This window comes from Macaca thibetana, chromosome X (assembly GCF_024542745.1).
Source record: "Macaca thibetana thibetana isolate TM-01 chromosome X, ASM2454274v1, whole genome shotgun sequence".
NCBI classification, from domain to species: Eukaryota; Metazoa; Chordata; class Mammalia; order Primates; family Cercopithecidae; genus Macaca; species Macaca thibetana.
The window spans coordinates 148,151,545-148,177,524 of record NC_065598.1 but is presented as its reverse complement, the minus strand read 5'-3'; the positions used below and the strand labels follow the sequence as shown (position 1 = coordinate 148,177,524).

Genomic DNA, 25,980 nt, shown 5'->3' with positions numbered 1-25,980 from the left:
TGTGTATGTCGTGGGGGGATCACTTACCCAGTGACACCAAATGGCTATAGTTCTCCAGCATCACCCGCTTGTAGAGGACCTTTTGTCTGAGGTCCAGAAGCTTCCATTCTGTCTTTGTGAAGTACACGGACACGTCCTCAAAAGATACTGGCACCTAAAAGAAGGCATTCTTGTGGCCACAGGGGAATTCAACCCCCTGGGTCCCTGAAGGAGCTGACAGAAACAAAATGTGGGGTTGGGGGAGCACTGGAAGGCTCAGCAGGTAGAAAGGCTTGGGTTGCACGAGTTGTAAGACAGAAAAACAGGCAGCACAGCCGACAGAGGCAGGAAGCCCAGATTGTGGGCCTCAGGAAATGAGAACGATGCTAAGGGCAGCCTAAGCTCAGCCCAGTTGGACAGGCCCGGGCATGAGAAGGCAGCAGACAGGGGCTGCCAAGGGGAGAGGCCAGGGAGAGGGGCCACCACTCACCTTGGGTCTCGTGGTCAGAAGAATGGCCGCCATCCCCAGGGCACAGAGGAGCTAAGGGAAATGCAAAGAGCCCCCTGTGAGCCCAGGCCAGCCTGGAGCAGCCAATCTGTGACCTGCTTCAAGACCCTGCTTAGTTTTTCTTGTGAAATAAGAAGCACAGCAGCCACCTGTGGTATTCTCACTCCTGCAGCTTCACCAAGGGCACCTGACCATCAGACCTTCTGTATGGCTTCCTGGGGCGGCCATAACATGTACTACAAATTGGGGCCTTCAAGCAACACACATTTTTCTCTCCTGGTTCTGGAGGTCAGAAGTCCAAGATCCAGGTGCTGGGAGGCCCCCGCTCCACTGAAGCCCCTTCCTTGCCTCTTTTAGCTTCTGGTGGTTGCCAGCAATCCTTCTCGGCCTCTGTCTTCGTGCAGCCATCCTCTCTGTGTGTGTGTCTGTGTCCAAATTTCCCTGGTCTGTTGAGAATGCCAGTCACTGGATTAGGGACCACCCTGCTCCTACAGTATGACCTCATCTTACCTTGATTACAGCTGCAAAGACTCCCTTTCCAAATGAGGTCACAGTCACAGATACTAGGAGTTGAGACTTCAATATGTCTTTTTAGGGGGCACCATTCAAACCCAGGACACTTTCTGCAACTGAGCTGCCATGCCCACTTCCCATACTGGCACTTGCCTGACCAGGCTTTCAAGGGAGCCCATTCCTTCTTTCCTTTCTTCTTTTGCTGCTTTTCCTAGCTGTCTCCCCATGTGGCCAGTGCCCCCGACCCCAACTTTCCAGCCATTCCTAGAAGCTCCACTGCCAATCCTCTTCCCCCAGGTTGGGATTCTTAAGGAAACTCCAGATGCACATGTATCACCTCCCCTTGTGACATGAGACTTGCTTTCAAGGAAGAGAAGAGAGGTGAGGGCAGTGCAGAATCAAGGGGGACCTACGGTAGTGGGGGTGCTCTCTGAAGGGGTGACATTCAGGCGGAGAGCTGGAGGCTGAGAGTCGCAAAGAGAGTAGCCAGCCAATGACACAGCACATACCCTGGCCCTCAGATGGTCCTGCATTTGGCATTCATGGTGCTGAAAATTAGGGAACAGGCGCAGAGGATGACACCATGTGGGACCCTGGGGGTACAGCAGGAAGTTGAGTTTCAGGCTAAGAGTAGGGAACATGAAATTGACAAAGTGGACAAAATTCATCTTGGCCTCAGGACTTCTCCATATCAGTTCTCAATGCCAGATGACAGTCAGTGCTGTGGGTTGGATATCTGAGCCTCCAAACGTCACGTTGCAATTTGATCCCAATGTTGGAGGTGGGGCCTCATAGGAGTTGTTTGGGTCATGGGGGTGAGTCCCTCATGAACAGATTAATGCCCTCCCTCAGGGGTGAGTGAGTCCTGCTCTGTGAGAGCTGGTTGTTAAAAAGAGCCTGGCCCCTCCCCTCATCTTGCGTCCCCTCTGGCCACGTGATCTCTGCACGTGTGCCACCAGCTCCCCTTCGACTCCCACCCTGAGTGGAAGTAGCTTGAGGCTCTCACTAGATGCAGATGCCCGGTCTTGAACTTTCCAGCCAGCAAAATCCTGAGCTAAAGAAACCTTTTCTCTTTATAAATTACCCAGCCTCTGGTATTCCTTTACAGCAACACAGGAGGACTAGGACAGGGGGGTAAAAGATTGTTCCTTTCTCAGCACACACCCCCACCAGCTACTTCCTGGTTTCTCTGCTTCTCTGCCTGGGATTTCCATTTTGTTGGTCTCCAAGCTTTTATTGATGTTCCAATGGGCGACTACAACAGTTTGTTTGTGCCAACACCACCACAGGAGAGAGGGAGAGGGGACAGGGTCCCAGGAGCATAGAGAAGGACAGCTATAGTATTCACCTGGCATTTAAATTGCTCCAAAGTCCCTTATCATCCATGATGACCTGCCAGCCAACATTGGTCCAAGATACATAAGCTGATGTTCTGAATCCCTGAGGGTGGAATGGATGCTAAACCATTAGGTTAAAGACTGAGAAAGGGGTATCACATATTAAAATGCCATCCTGTGATTATTTGAGGGCTGCAAGAGAGTAATCTAACCTAGCAGTGGGACATAGGGTGGAACAGTCCTGCTGCCAGGATGCAGTAGGAAGGTAGCCTACCAAAGCAGTATGACTGGATTTGAAGCAACCTGCCTGACCCAGAAAGTGGGCTGTTCCATAGAGCAACGGGTCCAGTATCCTCTGCAAATCAGTGTCATGGGGGGAGAAAAGAGACTGGGGAGAGAGGCTGTTCCAGATGAAAAGAGATTTAAGGGGCCCAGCACCCAAGTGCAAGAGGGGTCGTCAATTAGATGCTGGCGTAAATGAGAGAGTCGTCAAAGGCATTAGGGATCACTGGGAGGGGGTGACTATGGGGTGGCCCTCGGAAGACAGTAGGGGATCATTACTGTTCTTATGTTGGATGGATAGTGTCACTGGGTCATGGAAGAAAATGTCCCTTTTAAAGAAATGAATATTGAAGCATTTGGGGGAGGGAATGACATGCAACTTACTTTAAAACCTTTCACAAAGAGAAAGAGAAAAAAGCTGACACAAAAAAGGCAAGATGGTGATTAAAAAGAAGAAGAAAAAAAGAACTATGGAAAACAGACTGGTGGCTTGTCAGTGAGTTAAACGTAGTTACCACATGACCCAGCAATTCCACTTCTGGGTATATACCCCCAAAGAATTGAAAAGAGGTGGTTCACACAAACCTTTGTGCACCCGTGTTCACAGCAGCATTAATCACTACAGCCAAAAGGTGGAAGCAGCCCAAATGTCCATTGATGGATGGATGGACCAACACCATGAGTCTATATATATAAAATGGAAGAGTATTTGGCCATAGAAAGAAAGGAAATTCTGACACATGCTACCATGTGGATGAACCCTGAGGACACTACTCAGTGAAAGAAGCCAGATGGAGACTTGAAAGGTCACATATTGTATGATTCCATTTTGTGATGTAGCATCACATTTCCCAAGAGCCGTCTTGACCTAGTTTTGAAATAGTGGCTAAAACCTCTCATCTCTATGCCCTTCGAGGGCAGTTTGCTAAGTCCCCACTCCCACCACTTTTCTACAATTTCCCTTTCTCTGGGGCCACCAAACACACATCCAAATGGCCCCTGCCTCATTGAGCCCCCACACTCTGGGGCCAAGGCACCAGACAAATAGGGACAGCCCCTATGCCCTGGAGCCTGAAAACTTATGCAACTCAATCAATCCAAAGGAAGCCCGAGAAACCTAGCCACCCGCCTCTGCTGGCCCCTCCAGCCCCAGCTGCTGTTTCCCTTCTCCGGGTCTAACCCCTGTGTGGCCCTGCCTGGCAGCCTTCTCTCGTTCAGAGCTATACAGAACAAAAAGCTGAGCCTTTCATCTATCCCAGGGTCCTGCCATCCAAAGAAACTTTAACTCTCATAAAACATGTTTGTCCAGATCTGGTAAATCCATCGTGTCAGAAGGCAGATTGGTGGGTGCCAGTGTCTGGGGGGATGGGGAGTGACTGCTAATGGGTCTAGAGGTTTTCTTATGGAGCGATGAGAATGTTCTGGAGCTAGATAGAGGTGGTGACTGCACAACATGGTGAATGTACTAAATGGCCTCTGAATTGTTCTCTTTAAAATGGTTAATTTGGCCAGGCGTGGTGGCTCACACCTGTAATCCCAGCACTTTGAGAGGCTGAGGTGGGTGAATCACTTGAGCTCAGGAGTTGGAGACCAGCCTGGCCAACATAGTGAGACCCCATCTCTACAAAAAATACATAAAATTAGCTTGGCGTGGTGGCATGTGTCTGTAGTCCCAGATACTTGGGAGGCTGAGGTGGGGTGATGGCTTGAACTGGGAAGGTTGAAGCTGTAGCGAGCTGTGATTGCACCACTGCACTCCAGCCTGGGCGACAGAGTGAGACTCTGTCTCAAAAAATTAATTTTTATGTTGTGTGAATCTCACCTCAATCAAAAAGGAGGAAATAGAAATGTTCCTGTAAGGTAAAATCATTCTAATGTCCGCGGGCAACACCTCATTTCATTATAACACACTGTCAGTCACTGGGAGTCCTGTAAAACTAAAGGTGCGGGGGGAGGTACTACTGATAATTTGCCAGTGCATTCAGACTAGTATAAAATTATTGTTTTGAAAAGCAACATAAGCTCATTTTTTTCCCTACCATAACAGTACTGAAAGTTCACTACCCGTTTTGGACAAGTTGAAAGGGGGAGGAGTTATCTCTAGTCCCTCCACCCCAAGATGTACTGAGGCGGGTCTGAGCCCCAAGGGAGCACAGCACTGTTGAGTGGTGACCCCCTGAGTGAACACCCCATCGGCGGGAGTCCGCCCAGAGACAGAGACCCGCACTCAAGTGCAGCATCGGAAGACCCAGCAGAGGTGCTGGTCACACCAAGCCATCACGCAGAGCAGTGCCTATCCTTGAGAGCTAGTTCCCGAAAATCATCTACAATTTCAACTCCTGGAAAGAAAGACACGACAAACCCTGCGCCCATAGAACTTAAGTAACACCCAGGCGGGCACTGCTCTGCGCGTCTGAGGACAGAAGCACCTGGAAGGCGCGTGGTGGAACTAGAGAGCAGCTTCTTCCAGCTGGACCAGAAAGACCCTGTGACCTTTGGGGACCAGCAGAGCAGAAGCCAAGCAGAAGGATAATCCTGGGCTCCAAAGCCAAGGCTCCCCCGAGGCGCAGCATTGGGCACGTAGGTGAGAATCCACCAGACCTCGGCACCTCAGGTAAGAAGCCAGGAAGGCCCATCAACCTGGGTGACCCGTGCCACTGCCAGTCCCTCCATGGCTGCTCCACCTCTGTGAGGGGCCTCGGACCTGAGACCCCTGCTTGTGGACCTTAGCCTATGGGTGGAACTGAGTATGCAGGGTGCTCCACGCGGGGAGGGCCGGGAAGGGGATGAGTGCAGGGCCACTGCTGGCAAGGAAGCCTGGTCAACCAAGGGGACAGCTGGCTCCAGCAGGATGCCTTAAGACGACCACTAGATGGGGAGATATTCCCAGAAAAAGAAAAAGGAACCCACACAGACAAACAACATTCAGAAAAGCATTCAGCAGTCCCACTCAGTGGGAGCAGGAATTGGGGCTTTTTCATCCACAACAAGGGACAGGCATGGCCACTTTGGTTGGGTTTCTTCCATCCTGGGAGATCTTGCTTTTCTCAGCCCCACCAGCTTTCCTTGGCCTGAGGCCCTAGTTACCTGCTGCCCACCTGGCAGAACGGCTGGAGAAGGAAACTGGAGAAACCCAGAGCCAAGGCCTGGCCTGGGTGCTGCATGGGTCGACCAGGGCCCTCCATGCAGCCTAGCCTGAAAAAGTCCTCTGAGGAGCTTCCTTGCAGCTGGGCAGGCCTTGCCCTCTGGGGGCAGAGGCTAACCTAGCCAAAAGGGGGCCACCCACGCTGCTAAGGGATCCTTCTAAGAGGCGGGTCGGGTCCTGTCCTGCTCTGCTCACAGTTATCCCTGGGATGCCCGTGTCACTCAGAGTAAACTCACACAGCCCTTCCTGACCTTGCCCAACCCTCCTCCCACCTCTGCACCTCCCTCCGCTCCTGCCACACTCTTGCTCCCTTGAGCCAGGCCACTCCTGCCTCAGGGCCTTTGCACAGTGGATTCCCTGTGCCTAGAATGCTCTTCCCAAACCATAACCACATGCCTCGCTCTTTCACCACCTTCGAGTTTTGGTAGAAATGTTGCCTTTGAAATGAGACTTATTCTAACCACACCACCTAAACTGGCAACCAGACCTCCCTTCCCCAGCTCTTACTGCCTTTTAACAGACTCTGTAATTACTAATGGAAAACATTTTCTGCTTATTGTCTGCGCTCAGCCACTAGAATGAGAACCACAGGGCAGGGCTTACTACTGCCGTGTCCCTGGCAGATCTCAAATGCTTGCTCAGGAGGTATCTGTGGGATTGAATCAGTCGCAACTAGCCCTGCAGGGAAGCGCTGGGCGCTGCTTTCTGCCCAGCTCGACTGGCTCCTTCTCTCACCCTTGCCCACCACCTTCCATAGGCCCTTCGCTTCCTCCTCGGTTTGGCTAAGCTTATGCTTTTCCGTGGCATGCCAGTCACCTGGTCAACACCCTGCGCCACCGCGAGGCACCAGCCCCCACCTGATACCCCGTGGAGCACAATTTTGGGCATCCTGCCCCCATCCGGAGACCCTCAGGGCCGGTGCCTGGGCAGCAGTGCCACAACCTCACAATACCAGTCTGCCCAGCACTCTCACACCCAGAGGTGCAAAATCCAAACTCACCAGGTGGATCAGGACGGGATGCTCTTTAGCCAGCCTCGGGACCAGTGGCTGGAAACCAATCAGGAGAGAAATTGACAAACACGGGCCGCGGCTCCCAGCGCCCAGCCCTGGATGGCTCTTCTCCCCTGGCGCCCCTGGTACGGGGCGGCCCCGAGGGCTGGTCCGGCTGCTCAGTGCTAGCCCGCCTCCCAGGGCGTCCCTGCCTGTCGCCGCCGCCGCCGCTCCCTCGTCCCCCTCGCCACCTGCACCCTGCCGAGACGGGCCCCTTATCCGCTTACCCGCACCCCTGCGGCCCAGCTCGGCCCTCCTACCTGGGCTCGGCGGGCGGCCTTGGGAGTCGGCCTCCCTTCCCGCCCCCGGCAGCCCGAGGCCAAGGCCGCCACCTCCTCCGAGAAGCCCTCGGAGGCCGCGTCCCCAGGAAACGGGGGCGGGGATGGGGGCTCCCAGGCGTGTCTCGACCTCGCCTCTGGGTACCGCTCGCGAGGAGCGTCCTGAAGGGGAGTCTCCGTCCGGTGCAGGGAGCGGGCGGGGCCGGGGCGGCGGCAGCGTGGGAACGGGGCGCGGGGGGGAGGGTGGGGGGCATGGAGCATGCGCGGCGCGGCGGGATGGCGGCCCGCCCCGCGCCAGCCCCGCAGGGGCGTCTGGCCTCGCTCCCCACGCGCCCCGAGGCACTTCCGCTTTCTGTCTGGGCTACTCCGAAGGCTGGGGTCGAAGTGGTCAGCGCACCGCGGTTCCTGAAGGGGACAGGGGAGAGACCCGCGTTGACAGAACACCTCCTAATGGGCTAGACCCCTGGGCATTATTACGTCCATTCATTCAGTTATTCATCTCGCTGGGATCCCCGGGACCTCTGCAGGGCAGCTAGCACCAAGTGGCCCGGCCACGGTCATTCAGTAAAGGAGCATCCCTGGTGACCCAGGATGGCAAGGATCAGAAAGTGGGGAAGAGGTGAAAGGTGACTCGGAGGATGGTGTGGAGACACGAGGAGGGGAAAAGGGAGGTGAGGGAAGTGCAAGAAGCCAAGACCTTTTGGGTGCATCTGGCTTTCCGTCAGGTTACCCCCGATCGCATCCTTTTCCAACGGGTCATGCTCCACGTGGTACAGCCGGGATTGAAATCCAAGGCTGGTTGGGCCATTGCTCTGTTGACAATTGTGAGATCCTTAACAAATAGTGAAGTGTATGAAAAAGACCGTAAAAGAAAAGCAATAGGGAAAAATCAGCCACATCACATATCCCAGCCCCGGCCACTGGGAACCAAGCACGAGGTGGGAGCCCCCTTGGCCTCTGAACCAGAGCTCAGAGGTTTTTCTTCAGAGACCCTGGGCCCTGGCCAGGAGCACTTAGCCCGCAGCAAGGAGCGCTCTGCAGGCCTGTACTCCCAGAACAAAAGCTGTCCATCCGGGGCATAGAGGAAGGGCCAGGACGCTGCTCAGGAAATCCCCGGTTGCAGGGAGCAGGGCCCCCAGGGGGCCCAGTGCAGGGACAGCTTCGGAGCCCCTTTCCCACAGCAGGGCAGGGAAGCTCCCGGTGGGCCTCGGCTGTGTGTCCTGGTGCCCAAGCTTGTCCCTTCACCGGGGCTCTGGCTGTGCAGGCTGGGGCCGGGGCTGTTGAGATGTTGTGGGGTGACTGGTTGGTGCCCCCTGAAAGATATGTCCATATCTTAACACCCGGGCCCTGTGAATAGGGCCTTATATGCAAAAAAAAAAAGGGTGTCTGCAGATGTCATTAAACTGAGGATGTGGAGATGAGAGCAACCTAGAGGATCCAGGGGGACCCAAATCCAAGGACAGTTTCCTTAGAAGAGACAGGAGACAGAGAGACAGAGAAGGCCACGTGGAGGCAAAGGTGGGGAGTGCCCGGGGCCCCCAGAAGCTAGAAGAGGTGGGAGGATCCTCCCCCAGAGCCACCGGAGGAAGCGCCCAATTCTGGCCTCCAGAACTGGGAGAGTCAATTCCTATTGGCTGAAGCCACACTGTTTGTGGTCATTTGCCTCAGCAGCCCAGGCCACTCCGACACGAGGGAATCAGCTGAGTCCAGAGTCTTCCTGGGCTGTGGAGGCGGGCGGCAGGGGGATCTTTGCACCCACATTGTCCAGTAACCTGGTGGGGACTGGGGCAACCTTGGGAAGGCAGCTCCTGTTGTCCTTGGCTCATTTCCAGAGAGCGTGAATGGCCAACCTCCATGGAGGCTGGGGAGTGTGTGCCTTGGGGAGGGGAAGGGGGCCCTTGGGAGTGCACCCCACTTCCATTGCAAGAGAAAGGGGCATGTACACTGGGCTGCGGGTCCCACACAAGCCTAGAAATGGGGGAGCAGGGGCCGCCGTGTGCACCATTGCCTGCACTGCGTGTGCGGACACATTGGTGGTGGAGGCGGCACTGCGGTCAGCTGAAGAGCACGACGCCTAGAGCAAGTGAAGGGGGCCTTGACAAGTCCGTGATCCTGTTGGGAGATCAATCTCCCTTCCAGCATGTTTTCAGTTTTTTACTGTAAAGAATTGCAAACACACGCCCAGCCTACAGAGGATGACAGGGCACACTGGCCCTGCTGGCGGTCCTCACATGGCCCTCTCTCCTCCTCTCCCCTCCCCTTATTGTGGCTCTGAGGCCTGGGGCCTCCTGAGAGAGGTATGTCCATCCCTGCTTTAGGTAGGGGCAGGACCTCCCGGGCAGCAAACCCGGATTCAGCACCTGGGGAGGAAGAGTTGGGGTCTGGAAGTGGGGAGATCTCCTCTCCTCCCTGGGTTCCCACCACCCCAGCCCTCTCCCAGTCTGGCTGGCCTGGCTGCTCCCCAGCTCTGGTCTCCTGTTCTCCCCTCGTCCCACGCTGGCCCAGGACAGGCAGTTGAGGTAGCCGGGGCACAGGAGAGTGGGCGCTTTCCCACAGCTGTGGTGCTGCCCACTGTGCTATGGGCCCCCACCAGGCCACAGGCAGCCCCCTCCTGGGGGCAAGTTGGCAGCAGGTCTCCCAAGCCACAGAAGGTGCCCAGGGGCCCAGCAGGGAGGCCCAGGGTGAAGCCAAGCTGTCTGTGGGAAGTGAGCGAGCAAGTGGGGGAAGGTCAGACCAAAGGGGACTGTAAGCCACCTTCACAGCAGGGCAGGGGTCAGGGCGGCACCTCTCCCAGGGGTCAGCTGGGCTGTGGCTGACTGCTCTGCTGGCGTGCCCTTGGAGGGAGGTGGTCTTAGGCTGCATGCAGAGCCTTGGGAATATGCTGCCAGCCTCAGATATCCATTGAGGGTGATAGCGACTGTGAGCTCCTGTAGGGACAGGATGTGTGTCTGGACTGGATGAACTGTTTTTGTGCAACTCCTGCCCCCGCCCCCTGCCAGAAAAGTGCTGTAGATGGGGTGTAGCTAGTGAGTGGAGGAGGGGATGTCCAGGCTGCAGTCCCAGGAGACAGTGGCTCTGGGGAAAGCAGGGGATGGAATGCACGCGGCAATGCCTCAGGTCACGCAGGCTGCTCCTTGACCCTGCAGAAGGGTTGGAGTACTGCGTGGCTCATGGCGTGGAGAATGCCTTGTGTCATATGGGGCAGTTTGTCCAACCCTGGGACCCTTGAGGCTTCATGGGACCCTCAGGGTGAGGCGGGTAGGGGCAAAAGTGTCAGGCCTGGGTGCCAGGAGGGAGCAATGCCCAGGCCTCAGAGCAGGCCATCTTGGCCTTCAGAAGCCTGAGGGCCTGCAGCTTAGCTGGGCACATGCCCCAGGAGGTGGCCGTCCACTGCTGGTGTGGCAGCTTCTCCCATGGCTGCAGCTGTGGCTCCAGTCCCTGAATGTCCCAGAGGGGAGCCACCACTGGCCCTCTGCTGAACCTCTTTAGTGTGGCCACTACCATTCTCACTGTCCCTCCCAGGACGGCCTCCCTCTCCCTTCACTGACACTCCCAGTCTGATCATAACTGTTTCTCAACTATCCCTCCCAGTGTGGCTACAGCTATCCTTATCGTGCCCCCTCTAGTGGCTTCACTGTCCTGAGCTGTCACCCAGGCCCCAGCCTCTTTTCAACCTCAAGTCTTGGCTCTGGCTTCAGGCTGCTGCCTGTGTGCTAGAGAATGTTTGTCAGTGTCCGCTGGGATCACATACTTCCTTGTTCCTGCTCAAGGAAAGAGAGGCCCCTCCTCTGTGGATAAAATCTAAAACCTTCCCTTTGGTCTGACTGGGCCATTTGGGCCATGGACTGCTCGGATCACTAACAGTTGCCCCAGGAACACATATGCAGCTGCATTTGAACCAATCAGGGCCACCTGTTGATTTGGGGATGGGAGTCACCATGCCCTGAGCCATGTGGCTAGTGATGAGGGAGGGACGGAGGCTGGAACAAAAAGGGGGTTCTAGCCGGCATGGTGGTTCATGCCTGTAATCTCATCACTTTGGGAGGCTGAGGCAGGAGGACTGTTTGAGACCAGGAATTTGAGACCAGCCTGGGCAACATGGTGAGACCCCATCTCTATAAAACATAAGACAATTTTAGCTGGGCACAGTGGCATGCACCTGTAGTCCAAGCTACTTGGGAAGCTGAAGTGGGAGAATTGCGGGAACCCAGGAGTTTGAGGCTGCAGTGAGCTATTATGGCCCCACTGCACTCCAGCCTGGGCGGCAGAGTGAGACCCCGACTCTACAACAAGCGGGAGTCCACTGAGGAAAAAAGAGGGGGAATGGCTGCTGGGAGGGCAGCCAGCAGCGTCTAGTCTCCAGACATTCCTTCAGGTGATAGGGACCAAAGCCAGGAGGGTCACCAAAGGTAAGGAGCTGAAGAGTCACCCAGCCTTGCCAAGACATCCTGGCATAGGAGGAGGCTTAGCCATCTACTGGCCTGGAGGCTGAGCTGGAGCGTGACTGTGCCTGGCCTCTTGGCTGGCCTCCCCAGCCTCAGTGCCTGGCATGCCCCCACCTGGATGCACCTGCTTTTTTGGTATTTGCACTTGGATGCGCCAATGCACACATCCAAAACTGAGCTTGTGATCTCGTGCCAGGGCTAGTGCTCTTACCAAGTCCCCAGCTGCGGTGAGTGGAACAAGCCCATGTCAAAGGCTAGAAGGTGGGGATACATCCCTTGCCCACCCTCCACTTCCCGTCATTCATGGTGTCTGGTTAGTTCTCTGCATGGTTTAGATCTGTTAAATGGACCCTCTATATCTGCTCCATGACACTGCCCTTGCTGTCATCTAGGCTAGTCATCTCTCACAGGACAACTCCAGCCACCCTTTGCTAGTCTTACTGTATCCACTCGGCTCCCCACATAATTTCTCCACAAAGAAACCAGAGATAACTCTGTAAAATGCAATGAGCTTGTGTCACTCACACAAATACATGTCTGTGCATGCATGTGCAGCACTGACTTCACATCTGTCAGTGAGTTCTCAGCTTTTTCAGGATGAAGATGAAACCCCTCCAAGGTCCATGAGGCCTGCACCGTCTGGCCTCCGCAGCATCGGTGCGTGGCATCCCCATCCCTGCAGTCACACCAACCTTTCAGCCCAGTACTCTCCATGCCCCTTCCAGCTCCAGGACCTTTGCACATGCAATTCTCTCACCTGATGGGGAGCTTCCCTCCCAAAAGAGGAGTGAAAAATGTCTGGGCTTTCCCAGCTTCCCTTGTAGCTATGGCATGGGCACCTAACCCAGGCTCTACCAATCAGATGCACCCGCTACCCACTGAGTGTGAGGCCCAAGGTACGCCTGTGGTATACCCTCTAGCTGGTTTCCCCTGGGCTTCCATCAGCCAGTCTGTTCCTGTTGTGTGCAACTAAGAACCCTGAGGGACTAGCTCTCCATTGATGCTGTCGGATCTCCCGCTGCTTTAAATGCTCCCCTCCCCAGGCTCAGGATGCCACTGGCCCTTGGTTTGCTTCTCAGAACTTGAGCAGCTCTCTGCAGAGTCCTTTTTTGACTCTTGTTACTTCATCTTTCCTCTAAGATTGGTGTCTGCTCATGGTTGTGAATATTTAGAGGCTTCATATTACTTGTGGGATTGATGATCCACCCGACAATGCCTCCCTGGGTGACTTTTGGTGCCATTTACTAAGACAATGCTGCTCAGAAGAGTAGGCTTGGAGGAAATCTCACCGTGACGCTGTAGACTGCTGGGCATTAAGGGGATATTAGAGTCTTAGTTATCTATCGTTACATAACAAATTACTCCCGATGGCTTAGCTGAGGGGTTCTGGCTTAGGGTCACTCACGAGGCGACAGTGAAACTGTCATCCAGGACAGCAGCCTCTGAGACTTAACTGGGGCTGAGGGATCCACTTCCAGGCTTACTCACGTGGCTACGTGGCTATTGGCAAGTAGCTCAGTTCCTCAGCACGTGGGCCTCTCCGCAGGGCTGCTCATAGCAGGGCTTCCTGCAAAACAGTGATCTATTTTGGGGGATGAGGGAGAGAGAGCGAGTGAGAGAGGCAGGGGGATCTGTGTGTGTGTGGGGAGACAGAGTGAGGGGTGGGGAAAAGGAGAGGGAGGGAGGAAAGCGGGGGAGGAAAGGAGAAAGGGGAAACAAGTGCAAGAAGGTGAAGAGAGAGCACCCAAGACACACGCTGCCTTCTCTGAAAAGCCATGCTTGCCAGTTACAGCCCACGGATTCTGCTGAACTCTATTTGTTACTAAGTCTAGACTCCACTCAAGGGGAGAGGGATCCAGCTACACCTCTTGAAAGGGGAGTATCACAGAGTTTGTGGACGTATTCTTCAAATCCTCTTTTTAGTCACCTATGATAACTGCATCAGGTCCCATGAATGAGAGGATGGGTTGGACAGGCAACAACACTTGAAGGAAAGTGGGGGGTAGAGTCTCAGTTATCTGTCACTACATAACAAATTACTCCTGGTGGCTTAGCTGGGAGGTTCTGGCTTAGGGTCACTCAGAAGGCGACAGTGAAACTGTCATCCAGGACATCTTGTTAAAACTTGCCGTAGTGTTGGCCCCAGGGATCTTGTTAAAACTTAAGTCAGTTTCTGCCTTCAGCAATGGTGGAGTCACTCCTATCAGATCAACCCTCCCACAGATGACACCTATGAAACCAGGATGAAATACTAACAACAAAACCTTCTGATGGCATGAGGGACTAAGCAGTAGAGGCAGAAACCATAGGGGGTTAACACCTGGAAGAAGGGACCGGCACTAGGTGAGTTTCTTGCATGTGAGCATGGGCCACAGAGGACGCCGTGCTGGGTGACCAAAACTCAGAGACCCAGAGAGCAGGCTTTGGGGTGGCCACGGGAGAGGGAAAGCAGGAGGGGTATCACCTGGGAGCAGAGAAGCACCATGTGGAGGAGCCCTGTGTTTGGCCTGTACACTCTGCCCAAATCTCTGGCTGACCCCAGAGCTATTAATACACGAGGCAGAGTCTGAGAAAAGAACTGAGCAGAGGTTTCGGCTGATGCCCAATACTGTGGAAACGGAGTCTGGAGATTGCAGTTGGTACCCAATACAGGGGAGACTTAGTGTGAGTTTAGCTAGGTTAGTTGTCTACTAAGACAACAAATCATTGTCACCACCACCACCACCACCACAACAACAACAGCAGCAACAATAACAAACAATGATCTGTCTTTGGAGAAATATAATAGAAGCCAAGAAGCCAAAGCTACTAGAACTCATTATGGACAGTGTCCAGGATATAATGCTAGATTACTAAAAGAAACAAGAATTGTCCTGATACTCAAGGAAAAAAGCATTCAAGAGAATCCAACCCCTGAGGTGACCCCAGTAATTCACAATATTTAAAAAAAATATTCTTAAGGAGATAAAACACACTTCTGCCTGTAATCCCAGCACTTTGGAAGGCTGAGGTGGGTGGTTTGCTTGAGCCTAGGAGTTTGAGGCCAGCCTGGGCAACATGGTGAAACTCTGTCTCTACAAAACATACAAAAAATGTAGCTGGGCATTGTGACATGCACCTGTAGTCCCAGCTACCTGAGAGGCTGAGGTAGGAGGATTGTTTGAGCCTGGGAGGTGGAGGTTGCAGTGAGCCATAATCACACAATTGCACGCCAGCCTGGGCAACAGAGTGATGCTGTGTAAAAAAATAAAATAAAATAAAATAAAGCATGCTCCTAACACTTTATTTATTTATTTATTTATTTATTTATTTATTTATTTATATATTTATCTATTTTGAGGCAGAGTTTTGCTCTGTTACCCAGGCTGGAGTGCAGTGGTATGATCATGGCTCACTGCAACCTCCACCTCTCAGGCTCAAGCAATCCTCCCATCTCAGCCTCCCAGGTAGCTGGGATTACAGGCATGTGCCACCACACCCAGCCAATTTTTGTATTTTTTGTAGAGATGGAGTTTCTCCATGCTGCCCAGGCTGGTCTCAAACTCTTGACCTCAAGCGATCTGCCCCCTTCAGCCTCCCAAAACGCTGGGATTACAGGTGTGAGCCACCATGCCCAGCCACCTAACAATTTTTTTAAAACCCATCTCACTGCTCACTGATTATGATTTTTTTAAATAGGACATTTCAGAAGATAAACAGAAACTATAGATGTTCCTTGACTTACTGTGGTTAAGTCCTGACAAACCAGCAGTAAGTCAAAATATGGTAATTTGAAAATGCATTTAATAGCGCAATAAACCCAGGTGCTCCTTGACTTAGGATGGGGTGATGTCCCAGTAAAGCCAGTGTAAAGTTGAAAAATCATAAGTCAAACCATCATAAATCAAGGACTGTGTAAGCTGTAAGCGTAAGTAAAGAACTAAGTGTGAGTTCTAAACTGAAAAACAACATCGGAAGTAAAATCTCCATTGGATGATCTTAATAACATTGTAGATGACAGGTGAGTTGCAAACTTACAGATATATAGAAATAATCCTTTCTGAAAAACCAAGAGGAAAAAAAAGTTTTCAAAAAATGAAAAGGGCACCTCAGTGAGCTGTGGGACAATATATAGAGGTCTAATGAATGTGTATATGGCCTCCTAGGAGAGAAGGGAGAGAATGGGGAAGAAAAACTACTTGAAGAAATAATGACTGAAATTTCCAAAATTTGGAGATAGACATAATTTACAGATTCAAGGAGCTCAGTGAATTCCAAGGAGGATAAATACAAAGAAAAAACACATGTAGACACATTGCAGTCAAAGTACTGAAAACAAAGAGTAATGAGTGAATTGTGAAAACAGTAAAATGCAACTCGAAAAAGAAGAGAACATTCACAAGTTCTACCAAATTCTCATTAGAAGTAATGGAAACCAGGAGAAAATGGAACAGGATCTTTAAAGTGGTGAGAGAAAAAACAAACAAACAAACAATCCTTTCAACTCAGAACTCTGTATCTATATCCAGGGAAAATACTCCTCAAGAATGAAGGTGAAATAAGGATGCTTTGAGACACATGAAAGCTAAGAGAATTCATCAACAGACTTGCATTAAAATAAATGCTACAGAAAGTCTTTTGATCTTAAGGAAAAGAGGGAAATCTCGATCTTTGGTTAGAAATGAATAACAAATTATGTGGGTAAATATTAAGGAATATTTATTTTATCTTTATAAGTTCTTTATGATACACATGATGGTTTAAGATAAAATTATAAATAATGTATTGTAGGGTTTATAACGTGTAGATATCACATATATGACAACTATAGCATAAAGGATGGGGTGCAGGGGGGAGTAATCTATATAACGAAAATGGTCTTAAATTTAGGTGATGTGGTACAATGTAAACTGTAAGTAGAGAGTGAAAAGTAAAGGATATATACAGGAATCCCTAGAGCAACCACTGGAAAACAATGCAAAATGTTATTGCTGAAAAGGTAAAATAAAAGGTAATAATGATACAAGGATCGATTAATCAGGAACACATCGAATTCATACATATGTTTGCACCCAATAACAGAGCTTCAGAGCTTCAAAATATATAAAACAAAAGTTGACAGAATAAAGAGAGAATGGCATCTTCACAACTATAATTGGAGATTTTAATACTCCTGCCCCAGTCATTGTTACTACTAGAAAAGGGATCAATAAAAACATAGGGCCTGTCATCCCAGCACTTTGGGAGGCCGAGGTGGGCGGATCACCAGGTCAAGAGATCGAGACCATCCTGGTCAACATGGTGAAACCCCGTCTCTACTGAAAATATCAAAATTAGCTGGGCGTGGTGGCACGCACCTGTAGTCCCAGCTACTCGGGAGGCTGAGTCAGGAGAATCACTTGAACCTGGGAGGCGGAGGTTGCAGTGAGCCGAAATTGCACCACTGCAGCCTGGCAACAAAGCGAGACTCAGTCTAAAAAGTAAATAAAAAATAAAATATCCAGCCTGGCGACAGAGCAAGACTCAGTCTAACAAACAAAAACAAAAACAAAACAAAACAAAAACCCCAAAAACAAAAAACCAAAACAAAACATAGTATCTCTTTATGACATTACCAACCACATTGGAAAGCAAACAGTGGAGAAAACTGGACCGATTTACCGCAATGAACTTTCGCTTTGCAAATGTACTCCCCTGATCCTCGTGGGCAGGCCTTTCCATTGGCGGAGGGTCAATGGTGTGCCTGCCGCTTCTGGGCTTCGAGCCTTTCCACCTTTTGATTCACGTGTAGTCGCCATGGTAACAACAGTGCATTCCCACGTGCTCCTCTCTGGTGCTCTCCCTGTCCAATCATTTGCATTGCATAGCGACACTGGCCTGGAACTTTCTTTCGGAACTCCCTGTGGCTTCTGGGAGAACCAGGGATTTCTGGGAGCCCGGGTGGCCGTTGGCGCCAAGTGCCTCAGAGAACCATACGCTTCCACACTGAGGAGCTGAGGTGATCTCTTCAGACCCTTCGGAGAGACCCAGACATCTGACTTCCCACTGAGAGACCCGGAATTGCCCAGAGTTTGAGAAAGTGAGTAGACCGCGGGGGTTTGCCAGGACCCAGGCCCGGGAGGTGTTGCCGGAGCCCAGGATGGCGGGCCAGGAGGTTCCTGGGGTGGGGGTGGGAGTGGGCGGTGTGGCAGGCCGTGAGGAGCCGGCTGTGGAGCTGGGGGGGCCGTGGTCCCGCCTGGCCCGATTTAGGCGCAGTGTGGGTGTCACCATGGGCTTCTCGCCAAGGAAGGCCCCCTCGGGAGGGCGGTTGGAAGGAGGGCTGAGGGGAGGGGTTCCCCAGTGTGGGGTGGCCAGAGGAGGACCCTGGGCGGAGGTCCCTGGGCGGAGATGGTCACGGAGCACTCGGGATAGAGGAGGCAAGAGGGAGGGCGACTCGCCCAGTGCTGGGGTTAGGGGGCATCGAGGGCTTCCGGCTGTGGGGCTGGGGTCAGTAGGGGGCTCCCTGGGGTGGGAGGGCGAGGGGGCCGCAGGGCGCCACGTGGGAGAGCAGGCTGGCGGGCTCCCAGTGTGGGGCGGCGGCGATGGAGGGTGGCCCAGCCTGAGTCTGAGGCGCGAGATGGGAGGGCCCATGGCTGGTGCCGTGGTCAGGTCCCAGGGGTGGGTGGGTGAGGGCAGAGGTGATTCCTAAGCCTGGTGGAGGGCCGACCAGAGCGGAGGGCGCCCTGCCTCTGTGGGCTATGGGGGCTCCCGACTTGGGGGTGTGGGGCGGGATTGTCGGGTCCCCCACTGTGGGGAAGCCTCTGAGGGAGGCTCATGTCTAAGCACGTGGGACGCCCTGCTGCCCGGGGCTAGAGCGGATTGCTGCCAGCTGGGCGTAGGGGGCGCCCGGTGTGGAAGGGCACGTTGGAGGCAAGAAGGGACTGTCCCCGGTGCGCGGTGGGGGATGGGCTGGAAGGAGGGCCAATGCCTGAGAGTGCACGGGGTGCGGAGCCGGAGGCTGCCTGGCGGCCAGTGGCACAGGCGACGGTGAGCGCCCCCTGGAGGCTGTCGGATGTGGCAGTGCCGTGAGGAGCTTGGCCCCCTACAGGTGGAATTGGAAAGGCTTCAGGTCGCCTCTTCCGTGGAGAATGGCGACAGGAGTTGCAGTGGTTGGAGGGGGCAGACCTTGGCCTCTGTAGAAAATACGGATTCATTACAAGGGCAAATTGTACATTCACTTAGATAGACCATATGTCGAGCCATTTAAAAATCTTCAGAAACTGAAAAGGATCACACGTTTTCATAAGTTCTCTGATCACAGTGGAATTTTATTTGAAATTAATAACAATAACATATATCTAAATATTTTGAAATCCATGGGTCAAAGATGAAATCACCAAGGAACTTACAAGATATTTCGAACTGCACAAAACATTCAACTTACCCAAATTACTAGCCATTTGGAAGGAAGTGGTCAGAGGAAAATTTCTTGCTTTCAGTGCTTATAACAGAAAAATAGAACATAAAATCAATGGCCGAACAGTCCATTTAAAGAAGCTCGAAAAAGAACAAAAATAAACACAGAATGAGTCAAATAAAGAAATAACAGAGATAAAAAGGACAATCAGTAAATCCCGGCTTTTTAGAGTACCAAAATTAATGAACCCTAGCAAGACTAATTAAGATGAGAGACGACTGGGCACAGTGGTTTATGCCTGTAATCTCAGCACTTTGGGAGGCTGAGGCGGGAGGATTGCCTGAACCCAGAAGTTCAAGACCAGCCTAGGCGACATAGTGAGACCCCTTCTCTACAAAAAATACAAAATATTAGCCAGGTGTGTTAGTGTGTGCCCGTAGTCCCAGCTACTCAGGAGGCTGAGGTGGGAGGATCGTTTGAGCTCAGGAGGTCGAGGCTGCACTGAACCTAGATCGAGCTGCTGCACTCCAGCCTGGGTGACAGAATGAGACTCTGCCTCAAAAAACAAACAAACAAACAAACAAACAAACAAAAAACAACACACACAACACACACAAGAGAGAATGAACACTAATCAATGTCAGGAATGAAGGACAGGATATTACTACAGATCTTATAGACATTAAAAAGATAATGAGGGAATATTGTGAACAGGTTTTTATCAAAAGTTTTGAAAACTTAGATAAGCTTCCCACCAGGATAGATAAGCTTGGCACCAGGTAACATAGAAAATGTGACTAGCCCTGTATCTTGCAAATAAATTTAATTTGCCATCGAAATTTCACTAAAATCAAAGCGACAAAACAAGGAGGCAGACGAGCTCCAGCCCTGCTCCCCCACCCCCACACATGTAGGGGCAGATGAGTGGTGGGAGTGAATGTTTGGCACAAACAAGCTTCTCTCTTTGTACTCACAGGCTGCATCAGAGACTGCAACAGTCAGCACACATTCCTGTCTGATCAGGCTCCCTCCCTCAAGTCCTCTGCGATGGCTCTGGCGATGCTTCGGGACTGGTGCAGGTGGATGGGTGCAAACGCAGAGCGCTCCCTGCTCATCCTGGATATCCCTGACGACTGTGAGGAACATGAGTTCCAGGAGGCCGTGCAGGCTGCCCTGTCGCCCCTGGGCAGGTATCGAGTGCTCACCAAGCACTTCAGAAAGGAGCTCGGGGCCAGGGCAGCCTTGGTGGAGTTCACTGAGTATTTAAACCGAAGCTTCATTCCCCATCAAATACCAGGCAATGGGGGGCCCTGGAAAGTGATCTTCCTGCCCCAAGTACCTGATGTTGAGTTTCAGGATATGCCCAGTTTCCCTGCACAGCCCCAGGGGCAAGCAGTGGCAAAAGCTGCAGGTGAGGTAGGAGGCACAGGTGAGGCAGGAGGCGCAGGTGAGGGAGGAGCAGCAGGTGAGGGAGGAGCAGCAGGTGAGGCAGGAGGCGCAGGTGAGGCAGGAGCAGCAGGTGAGGCAGGAGGCGCAGGTGAGGGAGGAGCAGCAGGTGAGGCAGGAGGCGCAGGTAAGGGAGGAGCAGCAGGTGAGGCAGGAGGCACAGGTGAGGCAGGAGCAGCAGGTGAGGCAGGAGGCGCAGGTGCGGGAGGAGCAGCAGGTGAGGCAGGAGGCGCAGGTGCGGGAGGAGCAGCAGGTGAGGCAGGAGGCGCAGGTGAGGGAGGAGCAGCAGGTGAGGCAGGAGGCGCAGGTGAGGGAGGAGCAGCAGGTGAGGGAGGAGCAGCAGGTGAGGGAGGAGCAGCAGGTGAGGGAGGAGGTGCAGGTGAGGCAGGAGGTGCAGGTGAGGGAGGAGCTGGAGATGAGTTGAGAGTTGTAGAAGAGGCAAGAGAGTCAGATGAGGGAGCCGCAGGTGATACAGGAACTGCAGGTGAGGCAGGAGCTGTGGGTGAGGCAGGAGGGACAAAAGCCTGGGTCCAGCCTTGGCGCTGCACCCTGCAGGCTGTGCTGGAAAACAGGGCCTACCGGGAACTGAGACCCTTTTCAGGGAGGGAGCAGCCAGGCTGCGAGGAAGAGTCCTTTGAGAGCTGGGTGGAGCACGCCAAGGATATGCTGCAGCTGTGGTACCATGCGTCGGAAAGGGAGAGGAAGAGGTGGCTGCTGGAGAGCTTGGGCGGCCCGGCCCTGGATGTCGTGAGCGGCCTCCTGGAGGAAGATCCCAACTTGTCCGCGCTGGACTGCCTGGCAGCGCTGGGGCAGGTATTTAGGAACCAGGACACTCGAATGACTTCGAGGCTGAAGTTCCTGACCTGCACGCAGGGGCCCCAGGAGGGGCTGTTTGCCTTCGTGGTGCGCCTGGAAGGCCTGCTGCAGAGGGCTGTGGAGAAGGGGGCCGTCCACCCAGCCTTGGCCAACTACCTGCGATTGCGGCAGGTGCTGTCTCGGGCCCGCCTAAGCGAGGCACTCCAGGATACCCTGAGGGGGATGCAGCTGGAGAGGAGGCCACCTGGTTTCCTGGGGCTGCTCCGGCTCATCCGGGAGATGGAGGCGTGGGCGGCTTCCCCAGCGAGGAGCCAGCAGGGTGTGGCCTGGCCAGCGGTCCCAGTGGAGAGTGAAGACCCAGCTGCTGCCCAGGCCTCCCCGGCCCAGGGGGACGCCAGCGAGTCTGATCCTGGAGTGGAAGATGCTGCCGAGGCCGCTTCTGCCACCAAAGAGGCTGCAAAGGGAGCCCCTGCCGCTGGGGAAGATGAAAGTGCCCCTGCAGACCTCGAAGGCCTAGGTCAGGCAAGGCCCATCGAGGTCCCCTGGAGCTCCTCCCCAGCCCGGATGAGCAGTGCTGCCTGGGTGTTCCCAGGAGGTCCTAGCTGGGGTCCAGAGGGCCTCATCCAGGTGAGAGGCCAGGAAGCCAGAAATCCCCCACTGGAAGGGCTCCAGACCATCTTGGAGGACCCCGAAAACGAGAATGAGGACGGGGCTGGGGATGCGGGCCAGCCCAAGTCCTCCCAGGGCAAATAGGCTTCTAGGGCCCTGGGGCCTCCTCTCCTCTCAGGCAGTAGTGCCTTGGAGGCAGACGGAGGCCAGGCCAGGGCCAGTCTCTCACCCCACATCAGGAGTAAGGGTCCCCCACTTCCCGCAAGGGGCTCTGGCCTCCACCCCCATTCCTTCCCCGTGACCCAGATGACCAGGTTTGATACAAAATGGGGTAGGGAGAGGCGCCCCTCCCTCCCTCCCTTGCACCCAGCACACCCAGCCCCAGCCCCAAACCCTGCTGCCACAGGGAACTGGCTTGGAGGGAGCCCTGAGTGGCCAGTTGTGGCCTGGGTGGGAGCACCTGAAGATGTCTGCGCCCAGCCCAGGCCCTGAGTTGGGAGAGACAGGGGAAAAGAGGCCCTCTCAATGGTGCCAGCTGCCTGGGTCGTTCAAGAGGGGTCCACCCACTTGCCATCCCTGGGGCAGGCTGCCCCCTGTTCCGGGAAGCTCACCGTCACCTGTGTAGGCCCTGTGTGACCCACACGCCCAGCAGACGCCCACCCACTGCTAGCCATCACTCCTGCGAAATGTCGTGTACTGTGCGCCCATGCAGGCGGCCGCCTCTGGGCCTGGGGCACGTGCTGTGAGCTTCCTGCGAGCCCGGCTCTGCTCGCTGCTGTCCCGCATCATGAGCACCACCTCTGCTTTCCCGGCATAGATCTAGGCCAGGGACTGCTTGTTCTTGTGGAGCTGTGTGTGTTCTCTGAGCAGCTTCTCCCCGGAGGCCCCCAGCGCAGTCCCAGGAGATGGCGGGAAGGAGGCGCCAGGGCACGGTGGACGCTCACCCCATGACCGTGATGGTGACCGTGACTGCGGGAAGAAGAACCAGACCTGGGGCAGAGTGGGGCTGCGTGAGGCTCCATAGGGACTATGCTTTGGCGTTCCAACCCTGTTGTTACTTGTGACTCAGTTTCCTCAGCCTGGTGAGGTGTTCCCTGGTGTTTCCCAGTGTTCTGTGACTGTTCTGTGAGGGCCATAGGGATGGGTTCAGGAGGGGGCTCCCTGAAGCCAGTGGACACTGCCAGAGTCCACTGTCCTGGCAAAAGGCAGACCCTGGGGCCCTCAGGAAGGAGGGAGGTGGCGGCAGGGGCAGCAGCGGGAGGGGAAGCAGATGAGGCATCTTGCCAGGAACCCCAGGAGGAGGGGGCCCAGGACCTGTGGCCTGTGGTGGCCGTTTGCAGTTTCTCTCTGTATTGTGGTTTCCTTCTCTTCGATAGTTTCACTATACGTTTCTCTTCAATAAATTTCATTCCATGTTCCAGCTGGTCTCGCGTCTGCTGTGGGAAACTAGGGGAGGGGGATTGGCTGGGGATGGGGTGATGGAGGAGAGGAAAAATATTCCTGCCCAGCACCCCTGGGGGACATCTCCAAAAAGAGCTAAGTGAGAGCACTTTGACCGGCATGAGAGGGCATGACAAGGACTTTTCCTATATTTTATAGGTCAATTGTCAAGTTTTGGGGTTTCATTAATCCTTAAATTGGTGTTGTCCTGTTCCCTGCAGCTTTTAAAAATGTGTGGGGATGATGCTGGTTGTTTACTCGACTCGGAGGAAGGTGCCACTGGCATTCTGTCCTTAGGGTTCAGGACTTCTGAACGTGGGTCACGTGTTTCTGAGGCCATACAAGAAAGATCAGTCCTGCCCACAAGCTCAATAGCACTCACAATGAGAAAGCCAGTATTAGCGTTACAGGGGCTTCCTAAAACCCCCAAATGATTGAAAACTTGAGATATCCTAAAACTTGAAAATGTCACCATGGAACAATAACGAACAACTTCAAATCTCTAGAGCCCAGTGGGAGGATGGGTGTGAACATTCATCCGACCTCCACCTAAGACGGGAGATGCGCTATCCAGGAAGAGGAGAGGCAAGGGAGGTACAGAATGAAGGGGGGACCTGCAGGAGCCTGGGTGCTCTCCGAAGCGGTGACATTCAGGCTGAGAGCTGGAGGCTGCGAGTGGGCAAAGACTGGCAGTCTGTTCAAAGAAAAACTTTAGACGAAATACATTTAATAAAGTTTATTTGAGCATGAAAGTGTTCAAGGATCAAGCAGTATTGGTGATGGGGAGTTCAGAGAGCTGTGCTGCAGCCGTGTAAAGAGTGGGAGGAGGAATGTGGAGGCAGAGAAAGGAGTTCCTGGATCGGCTGCAGTGAGGCGTTTGCCTCATTTGGGTGTGATACCGTGGGAGGTCCCTAGTTAGAGGTTAGATGCCAGTTTCTCCTTGGCCAAACTTGTGTTTTGCTTTACATTGGGCTTAAGTTTGCTTGTGTAGGAATCCAGGGCATGGGAGCTGTCTCAGCCTATTGGTCTAATTACATTTCTTTTTAACAAGGTCAAGGGCATGACACATACCCTGGTTCCCAGAAGGGCTGGAGCTTGGCATTTTTGTGCTGAAAATTGAGGAAATAGGGTGCAGAGGAAAAGATTATTTGGGGCCCTGTGGGGATGGGGAGGAGTCAGCTTTAATTCTCAGGGCAGCAGGATGCTGTTGGCCGATTTAGGCCTCTCACGAGGAGCAGAAAATGCCAAGTCTGTATTCTCCCAGCTTCTCCTGCAGCGAGGGCTTTGGTGCATGACCTGGGCTCTGCCAATCAGATGCACCCACTGCCCACTGAGTCTGAGGCCCAAGGTGGGAAGAAGCAGGGGCCACACATTCCATGGATCAGTGGTGGCTGCATTAGGCCACTCTTGCATGGCCATAAGGAAATACCTGAGACTGGGTAATTTGTAAAGAAAAGAGGTTTAAATGCAGGCTGTACACGAGGCATGGTACAAGCATCTACTTCTGGGGAGGCCTCAGGAAGCTTTTACTCAGAGTGGGAGAGGGAGCAGGGAGGGGGAGAGGGAGCAGGTGCTTCACATGGTGAAAGCAGGAGTGAGCGAGCGAGCATGCCAGACACACACACACACACACACACAGAGTGCACGAGAGAGTGAGCTGGGGAGGAGGTGCCACACACTTTTAATTGACCAGATCTTGTGAATTCAGAGCGAAAGCTCACTCATCAGCAAGGGGATAGTCCAAGCCATTCATGAGGGATCTGCTCCCATGACCCAAGCACCTCCCACCAGGCCCCACCTCCAACACTGGGGATTACAATTCCACATGAGATTTGGGCGGGGACAAAATATCCTAATTATATGACCATGGTTCTCGTGGCAGCACCCTGATTCCCACAGTGTCTGTGCCCACTCAGTCATGGGTGGGAACCACAGGGGAGCCCTCCCCTGCCCAGCACTCGTGGGGTTTGGAACCTCATTCCTCTCTGCAAAGCCTCCTAGCCTGGTTCTCCAGCCCTCTCCAGACCAAGCTTGGGATAGTGCCCTAGGCCTGGCAGTTCTTCTGGACCCGCTGTTGTTGGCTACCCAGAATGCAGCGGCCCTTCCTCTTAGTTCTCTTAGGGATTTTGGGAGAATCCCTCACTGTTTCCAATTTTGGTGGAAAGTAGGGCCCTGTCACACCATTGAAGGCACAGGGACCAGCTCTTTTCTTTCTGCTTGGGCCCAGCCAGGGGGTGGGCATGTGACTTGGGCTTGGCTAATCAAATGCCTTGTCCTGGGTCTCTGAATCTGAACCTGAGGTGCCTGGACAGGGGTGGCTGGAGGCCTGGACCCAGGTGGTGGCAGCAGCATGCTGGCTGGCCTGTCCTTGCTCTTGGCCTATGCTCTGGTTTTGGAAGCCCTGGGGGAATTCCAGCATTCCAAACCCGGCTCCTGGTCTCCTGCCCTTTCCATAAGCCCCCGGGAACCAGACAAGTAGTCCTCACTGTGCCTGAGAGAGCCACAGGCTGTCCCGGTGCAAGCTGGTCACTGACTGGCACATGCTGCCCGCTCTCTTGGCTGCCATGTGGTCCTTTCGAGGCAGCTGCCCTCCCTCAACTCTACTAAATCCTCAGCACCAGCTCAAAGTGTCCCCTAGGTGGGAGCAGCTGGAGGGCAGGGGTGTGTCTTGCTCATCCCTGTGTTGGGCATAGCCAGACAGGGGTGGGGGGCAGCGGTTCCTCGGGGAGTTTGTGAAAGTGACTCTACCGGCTCGG

At 53.7% G+C, this 25,980-nt stretch overlaps 3 protein-coding genes and 1 long non-coding RNA gene across 9 annotated transcripts in view; 2 read left to right on the top strand and 2 right to left on the bottom strand.

The window, feature by feature from the left end:
* CETN2 (centrin 2) overlaps positions 1–25,980 on the top strand; it is a 628,428-nt gene that overhangs the window by 76,712 nt on the left and 525,736 nt on the right. The gene's annotated exons all lie outside the window — the stretch shown is intronic.
* Positions 1–25,980, bottom strand: part of LOC126945446 (uncharacterized) — a 430,470-nt gene that overhangs the window by 89,102 nt on the left and 315,388 nt on the right. The window lies entirely within an intron of this gene.
* ZFP92 (ZFP92 zinc finger protein) overlaps positions 1–25,980 on the bottom strand; it is a 294,607-nt gene that overhangs the window by 7,641 nt on the left and 260,986 nt on the right. The window contains exons 2-4 of one of the 2 annotated variants that reach the window (XM_050775349.1): positions 7,076–7,297; positions 470–520; positions 28–154 (exon numbers count right to left, since the gene is read on the bottom strand). In XM_050775349.1, coding sequence (XP_050631306.1) covers positions 28–154; positions 470–502 — 160 coding nt within the window. In that variant the 5' untranslated portion in view covers positions 503–520; positions 7,076–7,297. Of the gene's footprint in view, positions 1–27; positions 155–469; positions 521–6,764; positions 6,877–7,075; positions 7,298–25,980 lie in introns of those variants that run through there. The other variant, XM_050775348.1, reaches the window with a different exon arrangement.
* PNMA6E (PNMA family member 6E) lies at positions 17,468–22,165 on the top strand. Of its 2 annotated transcripts, XM_050775330.1 has the most exons (3): positions 17,468–17,596; positions 19,890–20,110; positions 20,969–22,165. In XM_050775330.1, exons 2-3 carry the CDS (start codon positions 19,961–19,963, stop codon positions 21,926–21,928), a joined length of 1,110 nt encoding a protein of 369 aa, XP_050631287.1. In that variant the 5' UTR covers positions 17,468–17,596; positions 19,890–19,960; the 3' UTR covers positions 21,929–22,165. The 2 variants fall into 2 exon arrangements, with proteins under 2 accessions (XP_050631287.1, XP_050631286.1); XM_050775329.1 differs by having other exon boundaries at positions 19,890–22,165.